The 26,561-nt window shown below is 40.7% G+C and overlaps 1 protein-coding gene across 1 annotated transcript in view; it reads right to left on the bottom strand.

Annotated features, from left to right (window-relative positions):
- Nucleotides 1–26,240, bottom strand: part of LOC125295945 — a 44,786-nt gene extending 18,546 nt beyond the window's left edge. Inside the window, exon 1 of the mRNA XM_048245527.1 lies at nt 26,100–26,240. Coding sequence (XP_048101484.1) covers nt 26,100–26,240 — 141 coding nt within the window. The remainder of the gene's footprint in view (nt 1–26,099) is intronic.
- Between the last annotated feature and the right edge of the window lie 321 nt (nt 26,241–26,561).

Raw genomic sequence — 26,561 nt, 5'->3', positions numbered from 1 at the left:
ATGTTGCTAGCTTACTTTGCCTTATCCAGCTTTAGTCTGTATGTTTTGAATGGTGTTAAGCCATGCTGTAGCCAAAATGCACGGAATTTTAAAATGTCTTTGGGATGTCAGTCAAGATGATGAAGCTAACGTTATTGCCACTGGTTTAAACTGGTTCCAGCTCAATTCCACTGAAAAGAGGCCGGCAGCTTCTTAAAAAATTGGAAGACTACGCTAGACCATCAGATCAAATTGCTGAACAAACAGCGTACCAAAATGGTAAGTATATTTTCCCCCTACAATATGTTCTCACTTTTGTTTAACCTGCTATAAATTACAGCATATTGTAACAGGAGTGAACAGGACCCAGGTAAACTACTTCCTAGCGTTGCTGCGGTCGAGGGATCGAGAAATAGGCAAGTTTGGGGGTTCCGTGTTCCATATGTTGTGCATGCATTACTTGAAAAGAACGAGCTCCAGTTATGTATGAACAGTGAAGGTAACAAACTCTTAACAATGTGAAAAACATGAACTTGAAGTGAAAATTGAACAACTTGAAGCTACATCTATCAAGTGTGAACATATGCTTAACAAAATATGGGAACTAAACGTGCATTACGAATAATTAGTGGGAGCCCTGTGCTTGTTTCCCTGCAACAAGAAGGTTCCATCTGGGGGTGATGGAAGACAGTGACACCCTCAGTGTGTTCGAAATGTCCAGTCGATTGCGCAATTTGGTCTTAGTTGCAAAAATTAATTTTTCTTAATTGCCGAAAACCCGGCCTCACATAGGTACGTGGTGGGAAACGTTGATACCATTTTCAGCGCTTTTACGGCTATCTCTGAATATTCTGCTTTGGTTTTAATCCAAAAACCCGCCAGAGAGGTTTGCTCAAACACACTTTTAAGACCACCGTCATTTGCAATTTCGATCAACTGCTCTTCCTCCTGCGCTGACATGTTAGGACTATTCGGGATATTGACAAATGGGTTGCGGACCCACTCATTGGTTTGCCGTGGATCTTTGGAGGATGGGAAGTAACGCTCAAACTCATTTGAAAGCGCAACAAGGTGATCGCGCACCAGCTGCGAGAGAAAGGGCCCTGCCTCAGTCTCTCCCAAAACCCCCACTACTGTTTGGAACATATCAAATACACCCCGGTCCACTCGTCGTCCCCACAAATCAAGCTTGGCTTTAAATGCGGCGACTTTATCTGCCAGTTTAAAGACAGTCGTCATTCTCCCCTGGAGTGACAGGTTGAGGTCATTAAGCAACCCGAATGTCACACAGGTAAGCGAGTTTTGACACCCAGTCCTCATCACTAAAATGTGCAGCTAACGGTGACTTTTTTTCTGTAAGAAATCTCTGTAGCGGCTCTCGCAACTCAAACACTCTGGCCAGTGACCTGCCCCTTGACAGCCATCTGACCTCTGTGTGCAAGAGAAGGCGTTTGTGCTCTGCATCCATTTCTTCACAGAGCTGCTCAAATAAGCGAGAGTTGAGTGTGTGTGCTTTAATGTTGTTGATCATTTTAACTACATCAGTTAATACCCCATTCAACTCGGGCGACAGTTTTCGGCTAGCCAGCATTTCCCTATGAATGATACAGTGTGTGGGCTCGCAGTCAGGGGCAACTGCAGTGAAACCGGACAGCCGTCCGGTCATGGCTGCAGCCCCATCAGTGCATACGCCAATACAAAAAGACCAGTCTAATTTTCCAGACACATAACCATCCAAAGCCCAGAGCAGCTGTGGTGTTCGTTGGAAGTGACAGCACACACAACAAATCCTCCTCAAATATGTACCGGACAAACACCAGCAGCATTGCCTTATTTTCAACATCAGTTGACTCATCAACTTGGATAGCGTACCACGGTGACCCATTCACCCTCTCTAACAACTGTGCCTCAATATCCTCTGACATCATCAATTCGCCTATGGACAGTGCTTGCAGAAAGCGGTACCTGAGCTATTTTTTTAGCTGCAGCCTCCCCAAGGAGTTCGTTGCACATGTCTTTAGCAGCAGGCAGAATTAACTCTTCCCCAATAGTAAATGGCTTCTTAGCTTTAGCAATCCGACTAGCCACTAAGTATGAGGCTTTTAGCGCAGCCACGTTCACCGATGTGGTTGCTTTAAGCACTAGTTTTTGTCCTTCTTGCTCGCGTTTCTTACGCTCAAAGAACTCAAGGGGTTTGTCTTTCAGTGTAGGATGCTTGGACTCTAGATGTCGAATTAGCTTTGATGGTTTCATTGCTTCGTTTGACAACTTATCACCACATACCACACATAAAGGACTTGGTGCATGCGAGTCACCGGTCTCTGCGAAACCATATTTTAAATATGACTCGTCATGTTTCCTATTGAATGACCCCTTCTTTTTCTTTGAGGTATCTGGCTCACTACCATCATCAGTGGGTCTTTTTCCCCACTACCCCTTCCAAAGAAATGCTCTAAAGATTGTTGTTTTTTGTTGCTCATTCTAGCAGTTTAGCTAACTTCGTGTGACACTACCGTTCGCGAAGAACTGATCAAGTGAAGTGAGCTGACGCAGCGCTGAAGGGAATATATAGTGTTGAAGGCGGGACAGACAGACGTAAGAAAATAGACCTTGCGAAATGCAAACATGCGTGCAATCAAACAACTGCATATAGGCCTATGCCATGTAAAAACGTGACATTATTGTGAATTAAATTGAGTTTATTTGGTTTGCATTTTTTTTTTTTAAACTCATGTCAGGCTACGGCCCAGTTAGGAATGTCCCGGGCCGCGGCCCGGTGGTTGGGGACCGCTGATGTAGACTGTCACACAATGGTAAGTGGAACGTTAGCCACAACTTGTAACAACTTCATTTTTTACCATTCTTTGCGTAGGGATGTGTACACAAGGATGTGTAACTTTGTGTAACTTGGGAATTACAACAGAAAGGAACACGTTTCAGCTAATCAAAATCAATGACTGGAACTGTCAGTTTCAGATCTATTATTACCACACTGATAGATTGATTTTGCTTTTTATTTGCAGCCTACCTTATGCACTGTGGAACGCTCTGCGGATGGACAGCTGTGGAATCCATAAAAGGTCAAGAAGGCTTTTTGTTCACGAGGGCTGGAGGTTCCAAAACATCCATGAAGCTGGGGTAATTTTCTCTTATTTTAAATTATTTCCAATTGTGGTGAGCATTATTGGTGGGTTTTTTATAAAAGGTAGGCCTCTATTGCACTAAAATTATTCAACCTTTATACAGTTAACATCAAACTGTGTAGCTACGAAAGCTACAAAATCACATTGTCATAGAAATGATAGAGGCGAAATTTCCACTAGGTTTTATGAAGGTATTTTACAGATGGGCTGAACATACATCAAAATTTCAAAGCTGCGCTAAATGTTTCAGCATTTACTTCAGGAACCATCATTTCGCTTGCTGCTACTCAGCCAGTGAAATCTGTGAATTCTGATAAAGTCGAGTCAGTGAGTAAAGTAGCCTACTATGGGGATGAGACTGATAGCCTGAAACGAAACGAAGGAGGCGGGACGAGAAACAATCAGATGGATATCTAAGTTAACGATAAGTAAGTTATTTTCAAATCATCGATTGCTCAAAGAGGAGGAAGCTAGACAGCGAGAACAGAGCTTTATATAACGATACGGGGGCAATACCACGCAAAACTGTCACGTCCGTAACGCCAACTAGGCTAAATATGGATGTGACAGTTTTGCGCAGAATTGCCCTGGACCTCTTCTATTCTGAGACAGGCGATTTTTAAAAGCGCCAATTTGAAGAACCTCTACTAGACAAAGCATATTGAGCATGCATAGGGTAGGCTAGGCCCATTCAACAGTGAACTGAGACCACAGAATATTTTACGATTTAAGAAGGCAATATGATTGATCCACCACAATCTAGTTAAGCCGACATGCATTCACTGCCCAACAACGTGATGTTCCTGGGTTTCCAGGATTTCGGGTCAACAAAAAAAAACTAAAAAAAATAAATTAAACTTGCTGATTAATGGGTTCAAGGAACCAGCCTTGTCTCAGCTCAAATTTTATTTTAAGTTCAGGTTAAGATCTTTAAAATAGCCAAGGCTACTCAGTTTTTCTCCCCAATCACTCTTATCTTGCCTTATTTCTCCTCATTTCGAATGTTGCCTTTTAGGCTACTTATTTTATTTCACATTAAACATTAGGCCTAGGCCTACAATCTTCTTGAATTTCCCCTTGGGGATCAATAAAGTATCTATCTACAACTAGGCTCCATCCATCCATCCTAATATTATATATACACAGTGGCGATTCTAGACATTTTTAACAAGGGTGGCACTAGTGAGGCACTGATTCAAGGGTGGCATGAGGCAAAACATCCAGATAAACAAAAACAGGCTCAAGATGTGAAATGAGCACAAATACATTAGGGAACCAGATGCAAACACCATACTCATAAATTGAAGGACAAAAAAACACAAATACCTTACTCTCACATAAAATGTCTTTGTATTTGAATAAAATTTAATACAAACATATTAAAGTTAATTATCTAAGTTGTCTGTCACTGGGCTATGCTGTTCAAAAACAAATTCCATCATGGGGACATTCAAATATAATCAATTTTATTATATTACTGTAAATGAAGATATACAAAATATACTCATCCAAGACATTTCCGCCACTCTATGGCTATCTATTTTTGTAGCTGTTACAATAATTTGACCTGCTTTTTTGTCTATTTGTTTATTTTCTCAAGAAAGTTGAGGTTGGTATGAAGGAGTGTATTGTGTATGTGAGCAATTTCATCTTCCTGAATCTCAATATTATGATCACAACAAGTCTGGGCAAATTATTAATTCAATTTTCACGTGGGGTAACTTGTTGCAGGGCAACCATAACCGGTTCCATGTCTTCCGATGAGATGATTAATCAAACTTGAGGTTGGTATGAAGGAGTGTATTGTGGATGTGTGCAAACATGGTGCAACTTCTTGCAGGGCAACCACATAACCGATGTGTTTGATGATGACTATGTGTTTGATCTAAAGTTCTCAAGAAACTTATCTCCCTGAATCTCAATATTCTGTTCTCAAGAATCTCAATATTCTGATTTCCGCGTGTATTGTTGCAGGATGTTCCATGTCTTCCGCAAACATGGTATGAAGGAGTGTATTGTGGATGTGTGCAAACATGGTGCAACTTCTTGCAGGGCAACCACATAACCGGTTCCATGTGTTTGAATTGGATGACTTCCATGTGTTTGAATTGGATGACTAAAGTTCTCAAGAAACGTATCTCCCTGAATCTCAATATTCTGTTCTCAAGAAACTTATCTCCCTGAATCTCAATATTCTGATTTCACGTGGGGTAACTTGTTGCAGGGCAACCATAACCGGTTCCATGTCTTCCGATTAGATGATTAATCAAACTTGAGGTTGGTATGAAGGAGTGTATTGTGGATGTGTGCAAACATGGTGCAACTTCTTGCAGGGCAACCACATAACCGGTTCCATGTGTTTGAATTGGATGACTTCCATGTGTTTGAATTGGATGACTTCCATGTGTTTGAATTGGATGACTAAAGTTCTCAAGAAACTTATCTCCCTGAATCTCAATATTCTGTTCTCAAGAAACTTATCTCCCTGAATCTCAATATTCTGATCACAACAACTCTGGGCAAATTACAAGTCAGCACCAGTGCTGCATTCATTGTTTTGCACTTTTATAAATCACATCACCAAAAGTAGGTTATTGGTTTTACCAAAATAATTTGGCACTATTTTTAAACTACAAACCTATAAAGTATTTTGATACAAAATATGATGCCATTTTTTTCAAACTAAATAAAATAAAAATGACAACATACTATTTTGTATTTTACATACATGTATCAGACATACTGCCTATCCCTGGCTGTTGGCTGCAGCAACTCAAGCTAGGTAGTACTGATTGTTTTGTGTTTGTTTTGTGTTTATGTTAGTTTTGATCCAATTTGACAGCTTTGCTATGTTGCCCACCCAAATATAGTAGCCTAGCCTAGGTTAGAACCAGCCCTGCCCTGCATGGAGACATATTTTACGATAATAATGGAGAAAATGTTAGCAAAACTTTAGTTTTTTTTTTTTTTCGGAATCTCCCGACCGTCATTCATCTATTTGCGCAACAGCCCACATTCTGCCTTCAATCCAGCGAGACAAGTGAAATAAATGTTTGTTTGTTTTTTTAAAGCTGTCATCGTCATAGGCACGATATTTAGGCTACCTCTGTTAAGCCTACACAAAGTTGCGTAGGTTGCCATGGTGCCGCCGCGTTCGGACGCCTTTTTGGTTGCTCCGCCTAACTTGTGCTTATATTTACTCTTTTACCTTTTATTAACCCCTAATTTTTTGCACTTTTCCACTGCACTGATTACGTATGATGGCGTTACACTTAGAAACATCGGAAATGAATTGCCTTTTTTGTTTCGGGATGTTTTAATCAACGTTTCTACCTGGCCGACTGAGATTCTCCGAGATGCATCAGGGAACCATGGAGACGCTCTCTGCCAAAGCCCAAACACAGAGGAACCCGTAACAGATTGGAATAGAACTCATAGGCCTCCACTGCCTAGCATTCTCCTACCAATGTCCAGTCTCTTGTGAACAAGATGGAGGAACTAAGAGCATACAGTTTCATAGAGACATCAGGGACTGTAACATTCTATGCTTTACTGAGACATGGCTAACTGAACTTGTACCGGACTGTGCCATCACTCCGGTGGAGTTTTTCTCTGCTGCTCGCTCTGACAGGACTGAGGAATCTGGAAAATCGAAAGGTGGCGGTGTTTGCATCATGACGAACAGCAAGTGGTGTGATCCTAGAAATGTCACCGTTCTCTCAAAGTCCTGCTCGCCTCATCTAGAACATCTAGCGATCGTCTGTCGACCCTTCTACCTGTCCCGTGAGTTTACTTCGGTAATATTCAACGCTGTCTACATTCCTCCACAAGCCAACACAGATGCTGCGGTTTCAGAATTGCAAGAAGTGTTAAATAGACAACAACACACGCACCCTGAAGCTGCGCTTATTGTGGCCGGTGATTTCAATCAAGTACATCTGAACCGGTCCATGCCTGAATTTATTCAACACATTCACTTCCCTACACGTGGTGACAACACACTGGATCACTGCTACACACAGTTCAAGAACAGTTACAAAGCGAAGTCTCTACCAGCTTTCAGAAAATCAGATCATGCCGCTGTTTTCCTACTGCCTATGTACAATCAGAGAAGTCGAACGGACCCCCCAGTGACGAAGGAGGTCAAGCGCTGGACTGACCAATCGGAAGCCAGGCTACAGGACGCCCTTAGCAACGTTGACTGGGAGATGTTCAAGACGAACTCTGCTGACATCAATGAGTTTACGGAAGTATCATTGAGTTACATCAATATGCTAACTGATTCCATCATCCCAACTGTAAAGATCCGAAGCTTCCCTAACCAGAAGCCATGGGTGGATAGAGAAGTGAGAACGGCATTAAAGACACGCACCATGACTTATAATGCTGGGCTTATTTCAGGGGATATGACTGATTACAAATCAGCATCTTATAGTTTACGTAGAGCTATTAAAGATGCTAAGCGGCGCTATAGAGACAGAGTTGAAGCTGATTTCTTGGAGGGTGATCCAGCATGAGTGTGGAAAGGACTCCGAACCATCACTGGCTTTGAAAGAAAGTCCCCTCCTATGATGAATGTGAGTAAAGCCCTCCCTGATGAACTTAATGCTTTTTATGCTCGCTTTGACATGAAAAACACAGACTATCTTGCACTAGCTGCAGCATGTGAAGCAAATGAGGATGCACCTTTCTGTGTCTCTGAGGTCGATGTGAGCAATGCCTTTAGGAGGGTTAATTGTAGAAAAGCTGCTGGAACTTGGGAATTACAACAGAAAGGAACACGTTTCAGCTAATCAAAATCAATGACTGGAACTGTCAGTTTCAGATCTATTATTACCACACTGATAGATTGATTTTGCTTTTTATTTGCAGCCTACCTTATGCACTGTGGAACGCTCTGCGGATGGACAGCTGTGGAATCCGCAAAGGTCAAGAAGGCTTTTGTTACGAGGGCTGGAGGTTCCAAAACATCCATGAAGCTGGGGTAATGTTCTCTTATTTTAAATTATTTCCAATTGTGGTGAGCATTATTGGTGGGTTTTTTATAAAAGGTAGGCCCCTATTGCACTAAAATTATTCAACCTTTATACAGTTAACATCAAACTGTGTAGCTACGAAAGCTACAAAATCACATTGTCATAGAAATGATAGAGGCGAAATTTCCACTAGGTTTTATGAAGGTATTTTACAGATGGGCTGAACATACATCAAAATTTCAAAGCTGCGCTAAATGTTTCAGCATTTACTTCAGGAACCATCATTTAAACTTGCTGCTACTCAGCCAGTGAAATCTGTGAATTCTGATAAAGTCGAGTCAGTGAGTAAAGTAGCCTACTATGGGGATGAGACTGATAGCCTGAAACGAAATGAGGAGAGGAGGCGGGACGAGAAACAATCAGATGGATATCTAAGTTAACGATAAGTAAGTTATTTTCAAATCATCGATTGCTCAAAGAGGAGGAAGCTAGACAGCGAGAACAGAGCTTTATATAGCGATCACGGGGGCAATACCACGCCAAAACTGTCACGTCCGTAACGCCAACTAGGCTAAATATGGATGTGACAGTTTTGGCGCAGAATTGCCCTGGACCTCTTCTATTCTGAGACAGGCGATTTTTAAAAGCGCCAATTTGAAGAACCTCTACTAGACAAAGCATATTGAGCATGCATAGGGTAGGCTAGGCCCATTCAACAGTGAACTGAGACCACAGAATATTTTACGATTTAAGAAGGCAATATGATTGATCCACCACAATCTAGTTAAGCCGACATGCATTCACTGCCCAACAACGTGATGTTCCTGGGTTTCCAGGATTTCGGGTCAACAAAAAAAAACTAAAAAAAATAAATTAAACTTGCTGATTAATGGGTTCAAGGAACCAGCCTTGTCTCAGCTCAAATTTTATTTTAAGTTCACGTTAAGATCTTTAAAATAGCCAAGGCTACTCAGTTTTTCTCCCCAATCACTCTTATCTTGCCTTATTTCTCCTCATTTCGAATGTTGCCTTTTAGGCTACTTATTTTATTTCACATTAAACATTAGGCCTAGGCCTACAATCTTCTTGAATTTCCCCTTGGGGATCAATAAAGTATCTATCTACAACTAGGCTCCATCCATCCATCCTAATATTATATATACACAGTGGCGATTCTAGACATTTTTTAACAAGGGTGGCACTAGTGAGGCACTGATTCAAAGTGGCATGAGGCAAAACATCAGATAAACAAAAACAGGCTCAAGATGTGAAATGAGCACAAATACATTAGGGAACCAGATGCAAACACCATACTCATAAATTGAAGGACAAAAAAACACAAATACCTTACTCTCACATAAAATGTCTTTGTATTTGAATAAAATTTAATACAAACATATTAAAGTTAATTATCTAAGTTGTCTGTCACTGGGCTATGCTGTTCAAAAACAAATTCCATCATGGGGACATTAAAATATAATCAATTTTATTATATTACTGTAAATGAAGATATACAAAATATACTCATCCAAGACATTTCCGCCACTCTATGGCTATCTATTTTTGTAGCTGTTACAATAATTTGACCTGCTTTTTTGTCTATTTGTTTATTTTCTCAAGAAAGTTGAGGTTGGTATGAAGGAGTGTATTGTGTATGTGAGCAATTTCATCTTCCTGAATCTCAATATTATGATCACAACAAGTCTGGGCAAATTATTAATTCAATTTTCACGTGGGGTAACTTGTTGCAGGGCAACCATAACCGGTTCCATGTCTTCCGATGAGATGATTAATCAATCTTGAGGTTGGTATGAAGGAGTGTATTGTGGATGTGTGCAAACATGGTGCAACTTCTTGCAGGGCAACCACATAACCGGTTCCATGTGTTTGAATTGGATGACTAAAGTTCTCAAGAAACTTATCTCCCTGAATCTCAATATTCTGTTCTCAAGAAACTTATCTCCCTGAATCTCAATATTCTGTTCTCAAGAAACTTATCTCCCTGAATCTCAATATTCTGATCACAACAACTCTGGGCAAATTACAAGTCAGCACCAGTGCTGCATTCATTGTTTTGCACTTTTATAAATCACATCACCAAAAGTAGGTTATTGGTTTTACCAAAATAATTTGGCACTATTTTTAAACTACAAACCTATAAAGTATTTTGATACAAAATATGATGCCATTTTTTTTCAAACTAAATAAAATAAAAATGACAACATACTATTTTGTATTTTACATACATGTATCAGACATACTGCCTATCCCTGGCTGTTGGCTGCAGCAACTCAAGCTAGGTAGTACTGATTGTTTTGTGTTTGTTTTGTGTTTATGTTAGTTTTGATCCAATTTGACAGCTTTGCTATGTTGCCCACCCAAATATAGTAGCCTAGCCTAGGTTAGAACCAGCCCTGCCCTGCATGGAGACATATTTTACGATAATAATGGAGAAAATGTTAGCAAAACTTTAGTTTTTTTTTTTTACGGAATCTCCCGACCGTCATTCATCTATTTGCGCAACAGCCCACATTCTGCCTTCAATCCAGCGAGACAAGTGAAATAAATGTTTGTTTGTTTTTTTAAAGCTGTCATCGTCATAGGCACGATATTTAGGCTACCTCTGTTAAGCCTACACAAAGTTGCGTAGGTTGCCATGGTGCCGCCGCGTTGGACGCCTTTTGGTTGCTCCGCCTAACTTGTGCTTATATTTACTCTTTTACCTTTTATTAACCCCTAATTTTTTGCACTTTTCCACTGCACTGATTACGTATGATGGCGTTACACTTAGAAACATCGGAAATGAATTGCCTTTTTTGTTTCGGGATGTTTTAATCAACGTTTCTACCTGGCCGACTGAGATTCTCCGAGATGCATCAGGGAACCATGGAGACGCATCTCTGCGCAGAAGGAAAAAACACAGAGGAAAACGAGCCGGGGCCCGTAACAGATTGAGGAATAGAGCTCATAGGCCTCCACTGCCTAGCATTCTCCTAGCCAATGTCCAGTCTCTTGTGAACAAGATGGATGAACTAAGAGCGAGGATACAGTTTCATAGAGACATCAGGGACTGTAACATTCTATGCTTTACTGAGACATGGCTAACTGAACTTGTACCGGACTGTGCCATCACTCCGGTGGAGTTTTTCTCTGCTGCTCGCTCTGACAGGACTGAGGAATCTGGAAAATCGAAAGGTGGCGGTGTTTGCATCATGACGAACAGCAAGTGGTGTGATCCTAGAAATGTCACCGTTCTCTCAAAGTCCTGCTCGCCTCATCTAGAACATCTAGCGATCGTCTGTCGACCCTTCTACCTGCCCCGTGAGTTTACTTCGGTAATATTCAACGCTGTCTACATTCCTCCACAAGCCAACACAGATGCTGCGGTTTCAGAATTGCAAGAAGTGTTAAATAGACAACAACACACGCACCCTGAAGCTGCGCTTATTGTGGCCGGTGATTTCAATCAAGTACATCTGAACCGGTCCATGCCTGAATTTATTCAACACATTCACTTCCCTACACGTGGTGACAACACACTGGATCACTGCTACACACAGTTCAAGAACAGTTACAAAGCGAAGTCTCTACCAGCTTTCAGAAAATCAGATCATGCCGCTGTTTTCCTACTGCCTATGTACAATCAGAGAAGTCGAACGGACCCCCCAGTGACGAAGGAGGTCAAGCGCTGGACTGACCAATCGGAAGCCAGGCTACAGGACGCCCTTAGCAACGTTGACTGGGAGATGTTCAAGACGAACTCTGCTGACATCAATGAGTTTACGGAAGTATCATTGAGTTACATCAATATGCTAACTGATTCCATCATCCCAACTGTAAAGATCCGAAGCTTCCCTAACCAGAAGCCATGGGTGGATAGAGAAGTGAGAACGGCATTAAAGACACGCACCATGACTTATAATGCTGGGCTTATTTCAGGGGATATGACTGATTACAAAGCAGCATCTTATAGTTTACGTAGAGCTATTAAAGATGCTAAGCGGCGCTATAGAGACAGAGTTGAAGCTGATTTCTTGGAGGGTGATCCAGCACGAGTGTGGAAAGGACTCCGAACCATCACTGGCTTTGAAAGAAAGTCCCCTCCTATGATGAATGTGAGTAAAGCCCTCCCTGATGAACTTAATGCTTTTTATGCTCGCTTTGACATGAAAAACACAGACTATCTTGCACTAGCTGCAGCATGTGAAGCAAATGAGGATGCACCTTTCTGTGTCTCTGAGGTCGATGTGAGCAATGCCTTTAGGAGGGTTAATTGTAGAAAAGCTGCTGGACCGGATGGAATTTCTAACAGGGTTTTGAAATCCTGCGCTGCTCAGTTAGCTCCTGTGTTCACTTATATCTTTAACACATCATTGGCTCAAGAGACAGTTCCTACTTGCCTCAAGCAGTCTGTTATTGTTCCAGTACCGAAAAACAAAGTCCATCATGTCTGAATGACTACCGCCCAGTAGCCCTGGCGTCTACAGTGATGAAGTGTTTTGAGAAGCTTGTGAAAAACATTATCTGCTCATCCTCCCTGCCTCCTTTGACCCCTCCAATTTGCTTACAGAGCCAACAGGTCTACAGAGGATGCCATCTCAAACCTCATGCACACCACCTTAACTCACCTGGAGGAGGGGAATGGGAATTATGTGAGGATGCTGTTCATTGACTTTAGTTCAGCATTCAACACGATAGTACCTCTCACCTTGGTCACAAAGATGAAGGCCTTAGGACTAAACACCACCCTGTGTCACTGGATATTTGACTTCCTCACCAACCGTTCACAAGTGGTTAGAGTGGGGGTCTGACATCTGACTCATTAACCATCAGCACTGGTGCTCCCCAAGGCTGTGTTTTTGAGTCCACTGCTGTACAACATCTACACACATGACTGCAAATCCAACAGTAGTCATACCTCCATCATCAAGTTTGCAGATGACACAGTGATCTTGGGCCTGATTAGTAACAACAATGAACAGCTCTACTTGGATCAGGTTGATGAGGTGGCACAGTGGTGTCAATCTAACAGCTTGACACTGAATATCAATAAAACCAAGGAAATGGTAGTGGATTACAGAAGGCAGCAGCAGAACTACAGTTACACCCCACTAATGATCAGCGGGCAACCTGTAGAGAGAGTCACAAGTTTTAAATACCTTGGTGTCCACATTACTGAAGACCTAACATGGACTGTTAACACTCAATATGTTCTGAAGAAGTCCAGACAACGACTCTACTTCCTTCGTCAGCTAAGGAAATTCAAAGTTTCTACATCCATCATGAAGGCCTTCTACACTTCAGCGGTTGAGAGTGTTCTAACTGGTAGCATCATCACCTGGTATGGGAACTCCACAGTTAGAGATTGTAGTACTCTGCAGAGAGTAGTGCGCTCAGCTGAACATACTATAAGAACTCAACTCCCTGCTCTACAAGATATCTATTCCAGAAGAGTACTCCTAAGAGCCCAAAAGATTCTGAAGGACTCTTCTCATCCTAACAATGGATTATTCCTACCGCTGAAATCAAGAAGACGCCTATGTAGTCACAAAGCCAGAACTGAGAAACTCAGGAGAAGCTTTTATCCCCAGGCCATCCGAACTCTGAACTCACACTATACTGACTTTGCACACATTCACTCTTCAGCACTCTCAAACATTTCACAACTCTGAACTCACACTATACTGACTTTGCACTCATTCACTCCTCAGCACTCATGACCCCCCCCCCCCCACACACACACACACACACACCTACAAGACTTTTAGCACTTTTACATCCCTCACCCTATGCTATAGACCTTTTATTATTTTTCTTATTTCATCACACGTCAAAACACACACACACACATATCTGACTTTCTCCAACTTTTGCACATCTCCATAGAACTTTTTATTTATTATTTTTGATTTCTCCTCCATCTACCCATGTCCTTGAATGCCTAGCCTTTCTGCCCCCCCACCCCACTCCCATCCCCAACACACACAAAAAAACACACACACACTTACATCATCACTGTCATCACCTCACATACATACAGCACACTGCTTGCTACAGTAAGCCTCCTCTACATACTTGCTGCACACTGCCCCCCCCCCCTCCCTACATACACAGCACATTGTCTTCAGGATCTTCTCCAACACACATCCTCTACATACTTACAGCACACTGCCCCCACCTATCCACACGCACACTACACACACACACACACAGTCACTGCTACACTCCCCTCCCGCCCACACACACATCTACATCACTCACATACATCATACATACAGTACTCTGCTTGCAATAGTAAGTCCCTTCACCATACTTGCAGTACACTGCCCCCTCCCCTCTCCCCTACATACACAGCACATTATTTCATCAGGAAGCTTCTCCAACACACATCCCCAACATACTTACAGCACACTGCCCCCAATACACAGCACATTGTCTCATCATGAAGCTTCTCCAACACACATACTGTATTGCACACTGCCCTCTCCCCACATACACAGCACACTATCCCATCTCCCCTGTCATCCCCCAACACACACACCAAGACCCTGGCAGTTGAGTTAGCCCCTTGAGCCGTGGATCTGCCCAAGGTTTCTTCCTTGGTAAGGGAGTTTTCCTTGCCCCTGTTGCTCTTGGGTGCTCCTTGTTGGTGCCCCCCACCCAATCCCAATCCTCCCCACCTTTTTTTATGCAGCCCTTGCCACTTAATCTACTAAACCCCTCTTCTACTGCACTTTTTTACCCCCACTTTGCACAAATAGGCTGACACCAGACATAATTTCACTGCATTTCTTACTTCCAGTAACTATATGCATGTGACAATAAACTTCCTTGTATCCTTAGGTGCCAGAGGTTTTTTTTCGAAACGTTCGATTTTGACATCTTCATTTCAAAAGGCTATATCTTAAAAGTGATAAGAGATAGAGACTTTCTGTAAATTAGAGAAATATTAAGGATGACCCAAAGTTTATGTAGGGATTTAAATGTTTATATCTAATTTGCATATTATGACGCCATATGGTGGCGGCCATCTTGGATTATAAATTTTCATGAAAAGTCGCATGTTTGAATGATAAAATGCACCACTTCTTTCCCCCAAAATGTCCCTCACCTTCTGTATGCTATATTGCACAATACTGAATGCTCAGGTAAATATAAATACTAAGTAGTAAACAAACTATGTAAATCATTACTAATAAATGGCAGAAACAAACCAAATGCATGTAGCTCTAAACAATCACAAGGTAGACTGGCCTTTTTTGCTGTAGAGATTTTCCATTTACTACATACAGTAGGCACTCTGATTCCATGTATGGGGCACATATATATTATTCAGATGACACACAAACACAAGTAGACAAGACCTCAAAGTTCAAGTTCAAGACCTAAGGTAGGCCTAGTTGAAAATCCCTAACAGCTCACTTGCCAAACTGTCATGCAAGGCACAGATCAGGAGTGAGATGACGAATTTCACAGACTACAACTACCAAGACAAGACAAGAGACAATGTTAGTATTTGTTTTCTTTTTTTTTTGTAGCGATGCAGTTGTTTTTGTTGATGTTTTTGTTGTTGTTTTTTCTTAGCTGACAAAGACACACACATCACAAGGACATGAACACACAAAAAAATGCGTCTCCCAACACATATATGTCCTAAATGGTCAGGGAAATAGATAATCAACAGTGTAAATCATTACTAATAAATGGCTGACAATTTTTTTTTTTTATGTAGCAGGCCTTTTGCTGTAGAGATAATGACTATCCATATCCATATCCATACAGGGCCGGCATTCCCATCATCTTGTGATAGACTATGCATGGCCTAATGGCTCTCCTGCCCCGTGTCACCACCTTTGCTCCTGTTGCGAGCAGCATGGCCAGATTTGCCTTGCGCTCGTGTCGAGTGGAGAGAATTTGCGCAGCTTGGACTAGGCCTACCGTCATTCTCATTGCGACTCCCCACACTGCCTCTACGTTCCCCCCTAACTGTCCTATGAGCACTTCGACCTTGTCTAACATACCCAGTGGCATTAGACAAAGGCTCCACCACGTTGCTGTCGCCGCGATTGCGGAGAGGCACACATTCAGAAGACAGAAGCTAGCGCTATGGACATTAGACTACCTCCAGCCTTGTTCGCCACACCACTAACACCATGCTAACTTCCCGATGAACACTTAGAACCTGTGAAACATTATTCCCACCAGTGACATTGGGCAAACGATTCAACGTTTGTGCTTGGTGTAAGCTAAACTATGGAGGAAACTCTCACTTTGTCCAGCTGCATCATTGCAAGGCAGGGATGCATCTGAAGCCTCACTAAACGAATCACCGTCATTTTCTGAAGGCAGATATTCCCCTTTAGAATCAGGGTCCGCAAATAGAAGACCCAACACTTCATTTCGGGTAAACCTTTTTGATGCCATTAGACGATAATCTAATGCAAATACTCGCTGACGTTGACAATATCACTCTGACAAAGTGGCTCACACGCACACTAGCTCCGGTATTTCACGCACTGATTCAATGCGCTGTAGCTAGAAAGTTTTGTTTAAAGCCTCGGGATGACGTATGACATGTCTGCCATCTAGTGGAGTGGAGGTCGAACGAAATAGGACACCCTATTTGACTAAATCGGCCGTTTTATTCAGTACCGCATCTTGTCGACTAAAGTCGACCGTGGCGCCTAGAGGGTTAAGGAGTATTTCCTGATCGGGGAAACCTTTCGTTCCGCAGTTCAATTGTGAGCGACCGGGCGGTCAACCCAATCTGTTAATTTCAATTATTTATTTTTCACCATATTCAAAAATAGCAACACTAATAAACAAAATACTTTTCCCTACCAAAAACAAACAAAGATAGCACAAACAATGCATAGTCAGCAGTATCAGCATAACACATAACTTACTCTGCCTCACAACAGGAGAGTCCTTCACCTACTACGCACCCTTTGGGAACTGAGCTACCCCATTAAATAGCCCCAGCTATTACTGTCAAATGGGGATAATTGAGGCACACCATTGAGCTAGGGAAGTACTCAGAATAGGGCTCACTAATACATAACATAAATCAACATAACAATGATATAGAAAACAACAGAAAAGTATATAATGAACAAAACATATGTCTGTTATAAATATGTACCTAACCACAAGGCATAAAGAAACAAAACAACCAAAAGAATATCCTAAACACCCCTGTAGCATAATGCCCTGCTCCCTACCCCCCGCTTCCGCAATGGGACAGTGACAGAGGTCGGAGCGTCGTCAGGAAGTGTTGTGAGTAGATGTATGCGTTAACCAGATTATGGGCACTATACAGACGATATGACATGGCAAATGGACGACAAGCTAGTGGGTACCACACTATGTAATTGTTATTGACAAGAATGAAGTTGGTAATGACGTTGTAATGAGTGAATGAATGAATGAGCGGAATCGCAGCAAACCAAACAATTGGTTTACAGCGTGAACGAACGCCAAACCGGCGGCAAACACCCGACACCAACAATAAAAACCCCCGTACATCTCTTGTATAACACAAAGCCCACCGAACATGCAACAACACTTAAAATCACAAACAAAACATTTTACATTCAAAGAGGGACGCAGTGGGGAACTGTGTGAGTCTCTTTCTCTCGTGTGTCTGCTTGCAACAAATGAGAACTCAGTTTCTCCAAATAAAGGCAAGTGTGTTTGCTAGGACATTTGGGACGCCTGACACTTCACACTGCTGCAAGTGCATCAAGAAAGGTCCCAACACCATGTTAATGGCCAATCAGACTAGGATTTGGGGTGGCACCTGGGGTGGCCAATCAAATCTCAAGGGTGGCCTCCACCCGAGCCCCCCTCTGGCTCCGCCCCCTGTATATATATTATACATACATACATATACATAGCCTAAACATTATGATGCTCCGGACCTTTGCTTGAGGAAATTTTCCGTAACGACCTCGCTGAAAATTAATTGAAAACCCCTGGTGTATACTGTATTTTCTGTATTTTGTTTTTGTTCTTGACAATTGTCAGTGTCTCTTGAGTGATCAGAGCTAAATGTTTTGGGCTAATTTAGATGTAATATTGAGTCATTGTCTTTGATTTACCGGATTGACCCTAAAGCACTCCTTGTTTACAAATCACTTAAAGGACAAATCCGGTATGAATTGATCCATAGCTCTTGTTGGAAATCACTGTGTGCTGTTCATAGGAAAAAGAAAATGTGGCACAGCCAATTCTGAGTTATGGACAGGGAAGTATAGCCCAGAGCCGTATAGTAGTACTTTTGGTATTCCTGACATAATGCAGGGTAGCCGCGGGGTCTTAAAAAGTCTTTAAACGGTCTTAAATGTCATGTTCCTTAATTAAGGTCTGGAAAAAGTCTTAAATTCCGTTGCCAAAGTGAAATGGGGGAAAAAAACTAGCCTGGCGGGCCATCCTATATCATTGAAATGTATAGTCTGGAATCGAGCCATTCACCTCGCTTAATCCAAGGGGCGGGCAGAGTGCCTCCTCCCCAAGCCTGTGGCTGTGCGTCTTTTCTCCTCACACACATATGCGCAGCTGTCGTGCCATAAACAGCGAGACATGGCTGCTAGTTTAGCTTAAGTGATTCTGTGGTAACACATAATAATAGGCTAATATCAAGTTGATTTGCTCACTTGCACCTCTCAACTTTGTGTTGCTAACCTACCTAGGCTATGAGATGTACGTAGGTCTACTAATCGTGTGTACGAACAAATATGCATTATGTGCAACTATTATTCACTAGCCTAAAACCGTGAGACTGAAGGCTACAGTAATTACTCACGTATTTCTTAAAGTGACAAACACTCAATTACACCTAGGCCTACACACCACATTAAATTTGCCTAGGTGTAATAGTTTAAAAATAAATATTAAGTATTCAAATGACTAAATATGTTTAGCAATTAAGCAGATTAATAGTAATTATGCAGATTAAAAAATACTATACATTAACTGTACACTTTATATAAATTCGAAGGTATATGAAATAGAAACATATGAAATAAGCCATAATTTTCCGTGTGTGTGGAAAGAGTCAAGCAGAATCTAGGATGCCCACTGGTGTGAATGATAACACTATATTCAATATTACTGATGATGTCAAGGTGGTCTGGGCCCCAAATCAAATACATTTTTAAGAATTATCGAGAAGAAGTCAAATCGCAATTCTTGATGTGGTATCGGTATCGAAACAATAATTTTGGTATCGTGGCAACTACACTAGTCTAATTTCTTAGGATATGCGCAAACAATACTTTGGGTTTTCGCACCGGCCGCAATGAATCAACATAATCAGTCGAAAGGAGAGGACAGCACATCATGGGGAAGTGTTGTTTTAATTGTCATTATGGATTTGATCTGGTGTTTTACAACCGCATAATGGGTGTGATGTAGGTCTTAATTTTCATGTAAGTGGTCTTAAAAAAAGTCTTATTTGGGGTGGTCAAACCTGGGGAAACCCTGTAATGGAAAGAAGATACTGAAGGCTTTTTTGCCATATTGAGTCAGCTTTACTTTCTTGTCCATAACTTGTCTAGGTTATGACACATTTTATTGTTCTTCCTTTGTGAGCTCTTTTTGAATCCCTTTACAGATTTGAGAGACTGTGTGACATGTTCCAGCAATACTCATCACTTAAACCTCACTGATCACAGGAGAAATGTTCCTGTTGAAACCCACTATCAGAACTAAACAAGGCAACGCTACATTTAGTTGTTATGTGTTCTGACTATGGAGCCAGCTCCCAGATGACAAAAAAAATTACCCAAATTACTTTTTTGACATCAGGACTCTGAACTAAACTATTTTCAGATGCCCATTTTTTTTTTTTACACTGAATAGGCTTAGTCCAACCAAAACAAGGTTTTGCCTAGTGGTAAACTGGATAGGGGTTAATCCTAGCCTGACAATAGTTTACTCACTAGATGAGGTGAGGGAATTCAACAAACATGTTTAAGCTTGACAAATATATCAATACAATCTGTTTTTCAATTGGGCAACATATAGCAAATGTGAGTGGTAGCTATCACATCCCCCATTCTGTGTTTAAGTGATTAATAAGGTGTGTCTGATCTTTGTGCTGTATCAAAATTCCCACAGTTATGAAAGCAGATGGTCAAAGAAATGTCTTACTTTGTATTTTTGAGTGGCTCACAAACTAACAATGTTCTATTTTCTGCTCTTCTCTCCCTCCTCCCTTTGGTTGGTTCCACCACCAGGATAAAAGATGCAGATTGACCAGCCCACGCTTTCATCCACCATTGTAAACAGTATGGCACGCTTTGGCACAAGTTCAGTTTGTTTATGTTATTGTTTATTAGTTCATTTCTCCATGTTGTATGATTTATAGATAGACTTAAATTGTCATTGTGCAGTTGGTCCGTACAATGCAATTTGCTTGTGCAGCTTTTAAAAATAACTCACATACACACACACACACACACACAAAAAATAAAAAAAAAAGAATACACATTATAAAAAAACAACATTAACATGCTTCCATTGCTTGAAGTCCATTTTAAAGTGCAACTGTGCAAGCTCCCATTGCTTAAAGTCCATTTTTAAAGTACAACTGTTTTGCTTTGTTTTATAAAATAAAAGTTTGAAATGCTATGGAGTGCCCTATTTTTGACCCTCAAACTGATATCTCAATTGTAACTCCTACTTCTCAACAGTTTCTCATTGCAATGTCTCCTCATTTGCTCTATTATTTCTCCTAAGGAGAAACAAGTTGTAAATGAGACTACCTCAAACATATAAGAGATCTCCCCGTATTTCTCCTGCTTCTCAAACTAATATCTCTTATGTGACTCCATCTGCTCTATTATTTCTCCTAAGGAGAAACAAGTTGTAAGTGAGACTACACTCAAACATATGAGATCTCCTGTATTTCTCCTGCTTCTCAAACTAATATCTCTTATGTGACTCCTACTTGTCTTATTGCTATGTGTCTCATCTTTTTGCTTGTTTTATTTTCCTAAGGCAAAATTAGGAGAAATAATTGTGACAAAAGTAATACTTAAATGATCCTTAAAAGATAATCACCATTTTGCCTCCTTAGCAACAGAAGGGATACAAATGAGAAGCAAAAGTTTCCTCTGGGACTAACTTAATTTTGTAAATTTTACCGAAACGACTGGTTTCGCCTTGCAGGGTCACAAATGTCTTTTATTCGCGATGTCTTGGATAAGTACTTAATTACCCACAATCCTGAACAATCCCAGTGATGCCTCTGATTGGTTGAAAGTGCATAAACTTTCTCAGTGAAAATTCCTGACCAAGATGGCAGAGTCTTTTCCTGCCTATGGCGAAAATCTTAATGTGAATATTTTTTTTTTATCCTTGTATAAACAAGGATTGTGGTTTATATATCACACAAACTTAGTGCCAATACACCATCAAATAGAACACTGTAAATGCTAGTTTAAACACTTTACAGATAGCCGATAGGCTAATCATTAGCCTTTCAGACATTAGAATGTCATTATAATGCTGCTAACATTAGCCTACATGCTGCAACACAGGTATGAAATACATTATGTTTCAGTGACCTTGTTTCTATGAACATGAATTGTTGTTTATAGGCAACATCAACTTAGTCGAGGCATAAAGAGCTCTGTATATACTCATTAAGTACTTAAACTTTTGAACTAGCTAGCTGATAGCCCAAGCTGGATGCTACCACCAGCTAGACACTGCAGTAAAAAACCGTCCATGCCCCCCCGTGAATATTTCACTGTTGCAAGGACAAAATCAGGAGTGTCCAAAGGGGTGAAAACCCCTTTAAATCGGGTCACATTATTGACTGTTGTGTGTCCGAGGGTCAGCTTGTGTTTTAAGACCTACAAAGTTGTGGTGGGTTTTGCAGGGAGGTTGGCAATGCTAGTTAACATTAGCTAGGCTACTGTAGCCTTCATATTGAATGAGTCATATCATCAATAATTAACCTACAAATACTTCTTCGTACATTTAATGAATATTTTGTGTAATAATTCACAGCAAGTTAATAAACTGAATATGGTGGTCCAAGAGCAGACCATGCACCGGTCCAGGCATCAGGATGGCAGTCAGATACGAAGCACTGCACCATGTTGTTTAACGTTAACCGCTTTCACACACACACACACACAATATAAAATACACTATGGTAAATATAACTTTCAATACCAAAACACTATTATTTACACAATTACTCCTGAAATAACTGCTATTAACTGCACATTAACTATATAAAAATCACTGTTTGGAGAAAAAGGTTTGCGTGCTATCGTTAAAATGGTAAAATTGCGCTGCTTTGCTATACATTATTCAGTGAGGCACGGTGCTTTATGAGTAGTTCCTTCGCTCGGAAATTAAAATATGTACATAGTCTTGTACCTTTGACTTTTTTGGACTTTCTCTTCGTTTTTTCACTCTAAATGATATGTTGTATGCTTATGAGTTATGCCGTAGCTGATTAGCCTTACGGTGGGTTTCCACACAGCTAAACACCTCGCAAATTTCAATTAGGCTAATCAGCTAGTTCAAACATTTAACTACTTAATGAAGATATCCGGGGCTCTTTATGCCTCGACTAAGTTGATGTTGCCTATAAACAACAATTCATGTTCATAGAAACAACAAGGTCAATAAGACATAATTTATTTCATACATGTGTTGTAGCCTAGCTGTCTAGCTAGGTTTACAATGCAATCCAATGACAGCTGTCAGCTAGCTAAAAAGTTTGAGTGTTTAACATATATATTTAGTGGTGTATGTGCTCTGACTAAGTTTGTGTGGCATATCAACCGCAATTCCTGTTGATACAAGTGCCAGTGTCTGTGTAGAAACATTTTAATTACATACAAATTTTCGTGTTACTGCTCAGGTAGTCTCCACCGTCTTGGTCAAACTTTTTGGTAACTCCCGCCTCCAAACACAAACACGTGGACCTGATTGGTTCTCGAATGGTCCTCATTTAAATAAAGTTCAACTTTCGCCAACTTTGTTTCGCCTGCCTCGGCGATTCGCTTTCATTTCGCTCAACCAGGGCGAATTTCGGCTCCATTCAACCTCAATGAGTGACACGGAATTTCGGTGTGTGGAAACCCACCGTAAGACATGCTCTAAAACTCTTCAGATACAGATTTTTCCAAAACGTCAATGGGAGAAATGAATGGGAAACTTACTTATACTTCCAAAAACTAAACTCTCTCGGAGAGGCGGGACTGTGTTACTCTATGTGCACTGTTTTTTTTTTTTTCAGTGCAAACTAGACGACCATTGTATAACTACATAGCCTACTATGATCCTAGAATTAATTTTGCTGCTGCTGAAGCTCATAACTATAGGCTACTCCGCGGCAGTTCATAGGCTATTGCTTTCAGTTTGTGATCCAGTGAAGGGCCCACATTAAAATGTAGGGTCTGGGGACTCACCATTGGCAGTGCTCAGTCCGAGGGGCGGGTAAGTCCCGCCCTTTCCGCTATCCCCGCTGGACCTCTAGATTGAAAAATCGTTAATGCAAGTGAATGTGAGAAAATAATTATTTTCTGGTCCCGTTTGAATTTTGCCATGAATGTGAACATATGTTGTCTGTGAATTTTTAATATAAATTTTTGTGTAAAGAATGCTACAATTGAGCGGGTAGAAGTTTGATGCGGTTAAACTTTGTGTGGGAGCACTTTGTGGACTACAACTTTCCGCTAGAAGACAGCTAACTAGTTTCCCATAACAACCATCAGTTGGTCGAGATGTAGAGGGTTAATTAAGATCGACTTTGAACACAGTGAACCATACAACTTTACAATCACACTGTATCATAGTGTTAATGTGTTGAGTGAAGCTAGACATGTTTCGAATATTTTTGTTACCATGTGTGTTTATTCCTGCCGTTACAAAACTAGCATCTCAGCTAATGTTAGCGATTAGAGCTAGCTCACGCCACAGGCTTACATGTAGTCTTTTCTCGTTATGTCTTTTCCACAACTGATAGCCGAATAATCATATAATATACTGTCAAACTCGTAACATAAAAAATTATATTAAAAATTCACAGACAACATATGTTCACATTCATGGCACAATTCAAACGGGACCAGAAAATAATTATTTTCTCACATTCACTTGCATTGACGATTTTTCAATCTAGAGGTCCACTGGGGGTTTAGCGGATGGGCTCTATAATCGGTTGTCTTTCAAATTCCCTCTCCACGCAATAGGACAGCACTAACTCAAGAGTCCCATGCGTTTTCCCACCAGCGGAGCTAGTTGGCTAGCTCAAACTTTTGCCATCTTAAAAAAAAACTTTGGTTTCCACACACTGAAATTGTGTCGTTCTCATTAAGGTTGAAGGGAGACGAAATTGGGATATATATTTCAATATATGAGAAACTTAGACATATATTTGAAAATATATAGCAATACATGGATGGACAACATATTGCTATGTATTGATTAATATATTTTAGAGTGTATTGCTGTGCAAACAAACCTGTATTACATTATTGCATGTATGTTTATTGTTACAAAGTATTTTTTTGAGTTAAGCAAGCTCCAGGCTCCAAATCACATTTAGCATGACATTCATTATATTTTACATTATAAAGCCATATGGATAGACTATATATGGCTATGTATTGATTCATATATGGTAAAATGTAAGTGGCAGAGTATTTTAAAAGAAATCATTACAGCAAAAAGTACAAGAGTCCACTTTTTATTTCTCCACATGACATTTCATCCTCAACATTTTTTTTCTCATGACATTTCATAATCAACATGGCATTTCAGTCCTCCACACTGGAACGTGGAGGAATACATGCATAAAGGTTGGCATAATGTGGCAGATCAACTAACATACATTTCCTATTGAATTTCATATCAAAAACCTGTTTCCTGCCTTTTAACACTCTTTTCAAGCCAACCACATTTTCTAAATTTGCAACTGAACTGTGTGATTTGTCATACCGTCTTCCAACAGCAAAACATTTTCTGTTATCAAGTCTCTACCACAATGTAATAATACACAGTGATTATGTGTCCATTGTCCAACAAAACAGTGAAGCTGTTCCTTTTCATTACTCTAGTGAATTGCTCTGAGTAATACAGTTCTCCTTTGACCAAAATCCTGCTGAATATTTTCACAATTGTATCCGTGGTGACTGAAAATGTCTCTCTCATAGCCAGCATCTCTTCGTTAGTAAGTTTTCGCACAAAGTGTAGACCAAGGGTCACAACTTGATCTGCTACTCTTTCAAACTGTTTCAGCTTTTTTTCACCAGTCAAGTTGTTATACAGCTGTATACATTTAGGCACAGCATTTCTAAGTGCATTGTTTTTCAAAAGAGGCAACACTTGTCTATATGTGAATTTGTTTCATTATTTGTAGGGGAACACACTGCGTGACATGAAACATATTCAGTATCTCCCCATTAAAAGACTCAAAAATATATCCTGAATGTGCCCACAAAGGTCCCCAATTTCTCAGAGTCTGGCAAATGAAGACATAAATGTACATTAAATGACACATTTGCCTTTCCATCAGTGTTTCAAACTGTTTGACAAACTCAACAACTAGCTTTTCACATCTTTTTAACCCCTCTGATGTGACCGTGTCCTTACATAGCAAATACATGAAGGTGACAAGGATTAACCAGTGCTGGTAAAATGCATGGGGGAGTATTCCCTTTAGCACAAAGATGCTATAAAAAAGTAACCAGTTCTGCCATTCACTGGCTTTCTAAAACTTCCTTTGCTGAAAAGAGCAGGGCACTCTTGTGATATTGCAAGGTGGTTTAATTCTCATGAGTTGTTGGTCGAGCTCAGGAATACGATTACCGATATAGTATGGCTCCCCATGGTGTTCACTATCCAGCCACATGCTTGTTATTTGCCTAACAACTCCAAGATGTATATTATGCATATGGTCAGGAGGCATTCCTGATATGATGTCAAAGTGTGGGATGTTGACAAGGCATGTGACCCCTTTAATGCCTCTCACAGATTGGGTGGTGCGCACAGCCTCCCTTGCATCAGTCAGGGTTGTAGCATGATCTCTGAACATCTTTGTATGGATATACCCTAACGGTTCCATTTCCCTTTGGAACTTGTTCACCTGGATGTAGGCAGAGGCTGCACCCATAATGGCCATTAAATTGAGTTATATTTTGCATAATGGGCAACTGAATCACACATCATAACAGCTGCTATCACTCTACAGTTATTCACAGTGTTGTTTCTGTGTAACTTGAAGCCAACCGTTGACAATGACTGACACTCTTTTGTGAATGGTTTCAAAAATGTATTAACATTTGGCTTTTTAGCACCAAACCATAGGCCAAAAAGTAAAACATTCTCTTTACGGATAAGGAAGCTCATTTACCATCCCTTGCAATGGCCAAATTGCATACTGAGATGATTTGAATACTGGAACTCCATCACAATTTAATGTTAAGGAGAATGC

The sequence above is a fragment of the Alosa alosa genome, chromosome 6 (genome assembly GCF_017589495.1).
Source record: "Alosa alosa isolate M-15738 ecotype Scorff River chromosome 6, AALO_Geno_1.1, whole genome shotgun sequence".
NCBI lineage: Eukaryota > Metazoa > Chordata > Actinopteri > Clupeiformes > Clupeidae > Alosa > Alosa alosa.
This window is presented reverse-complemented; position numbering and strand designations above follow the sequence as displayed.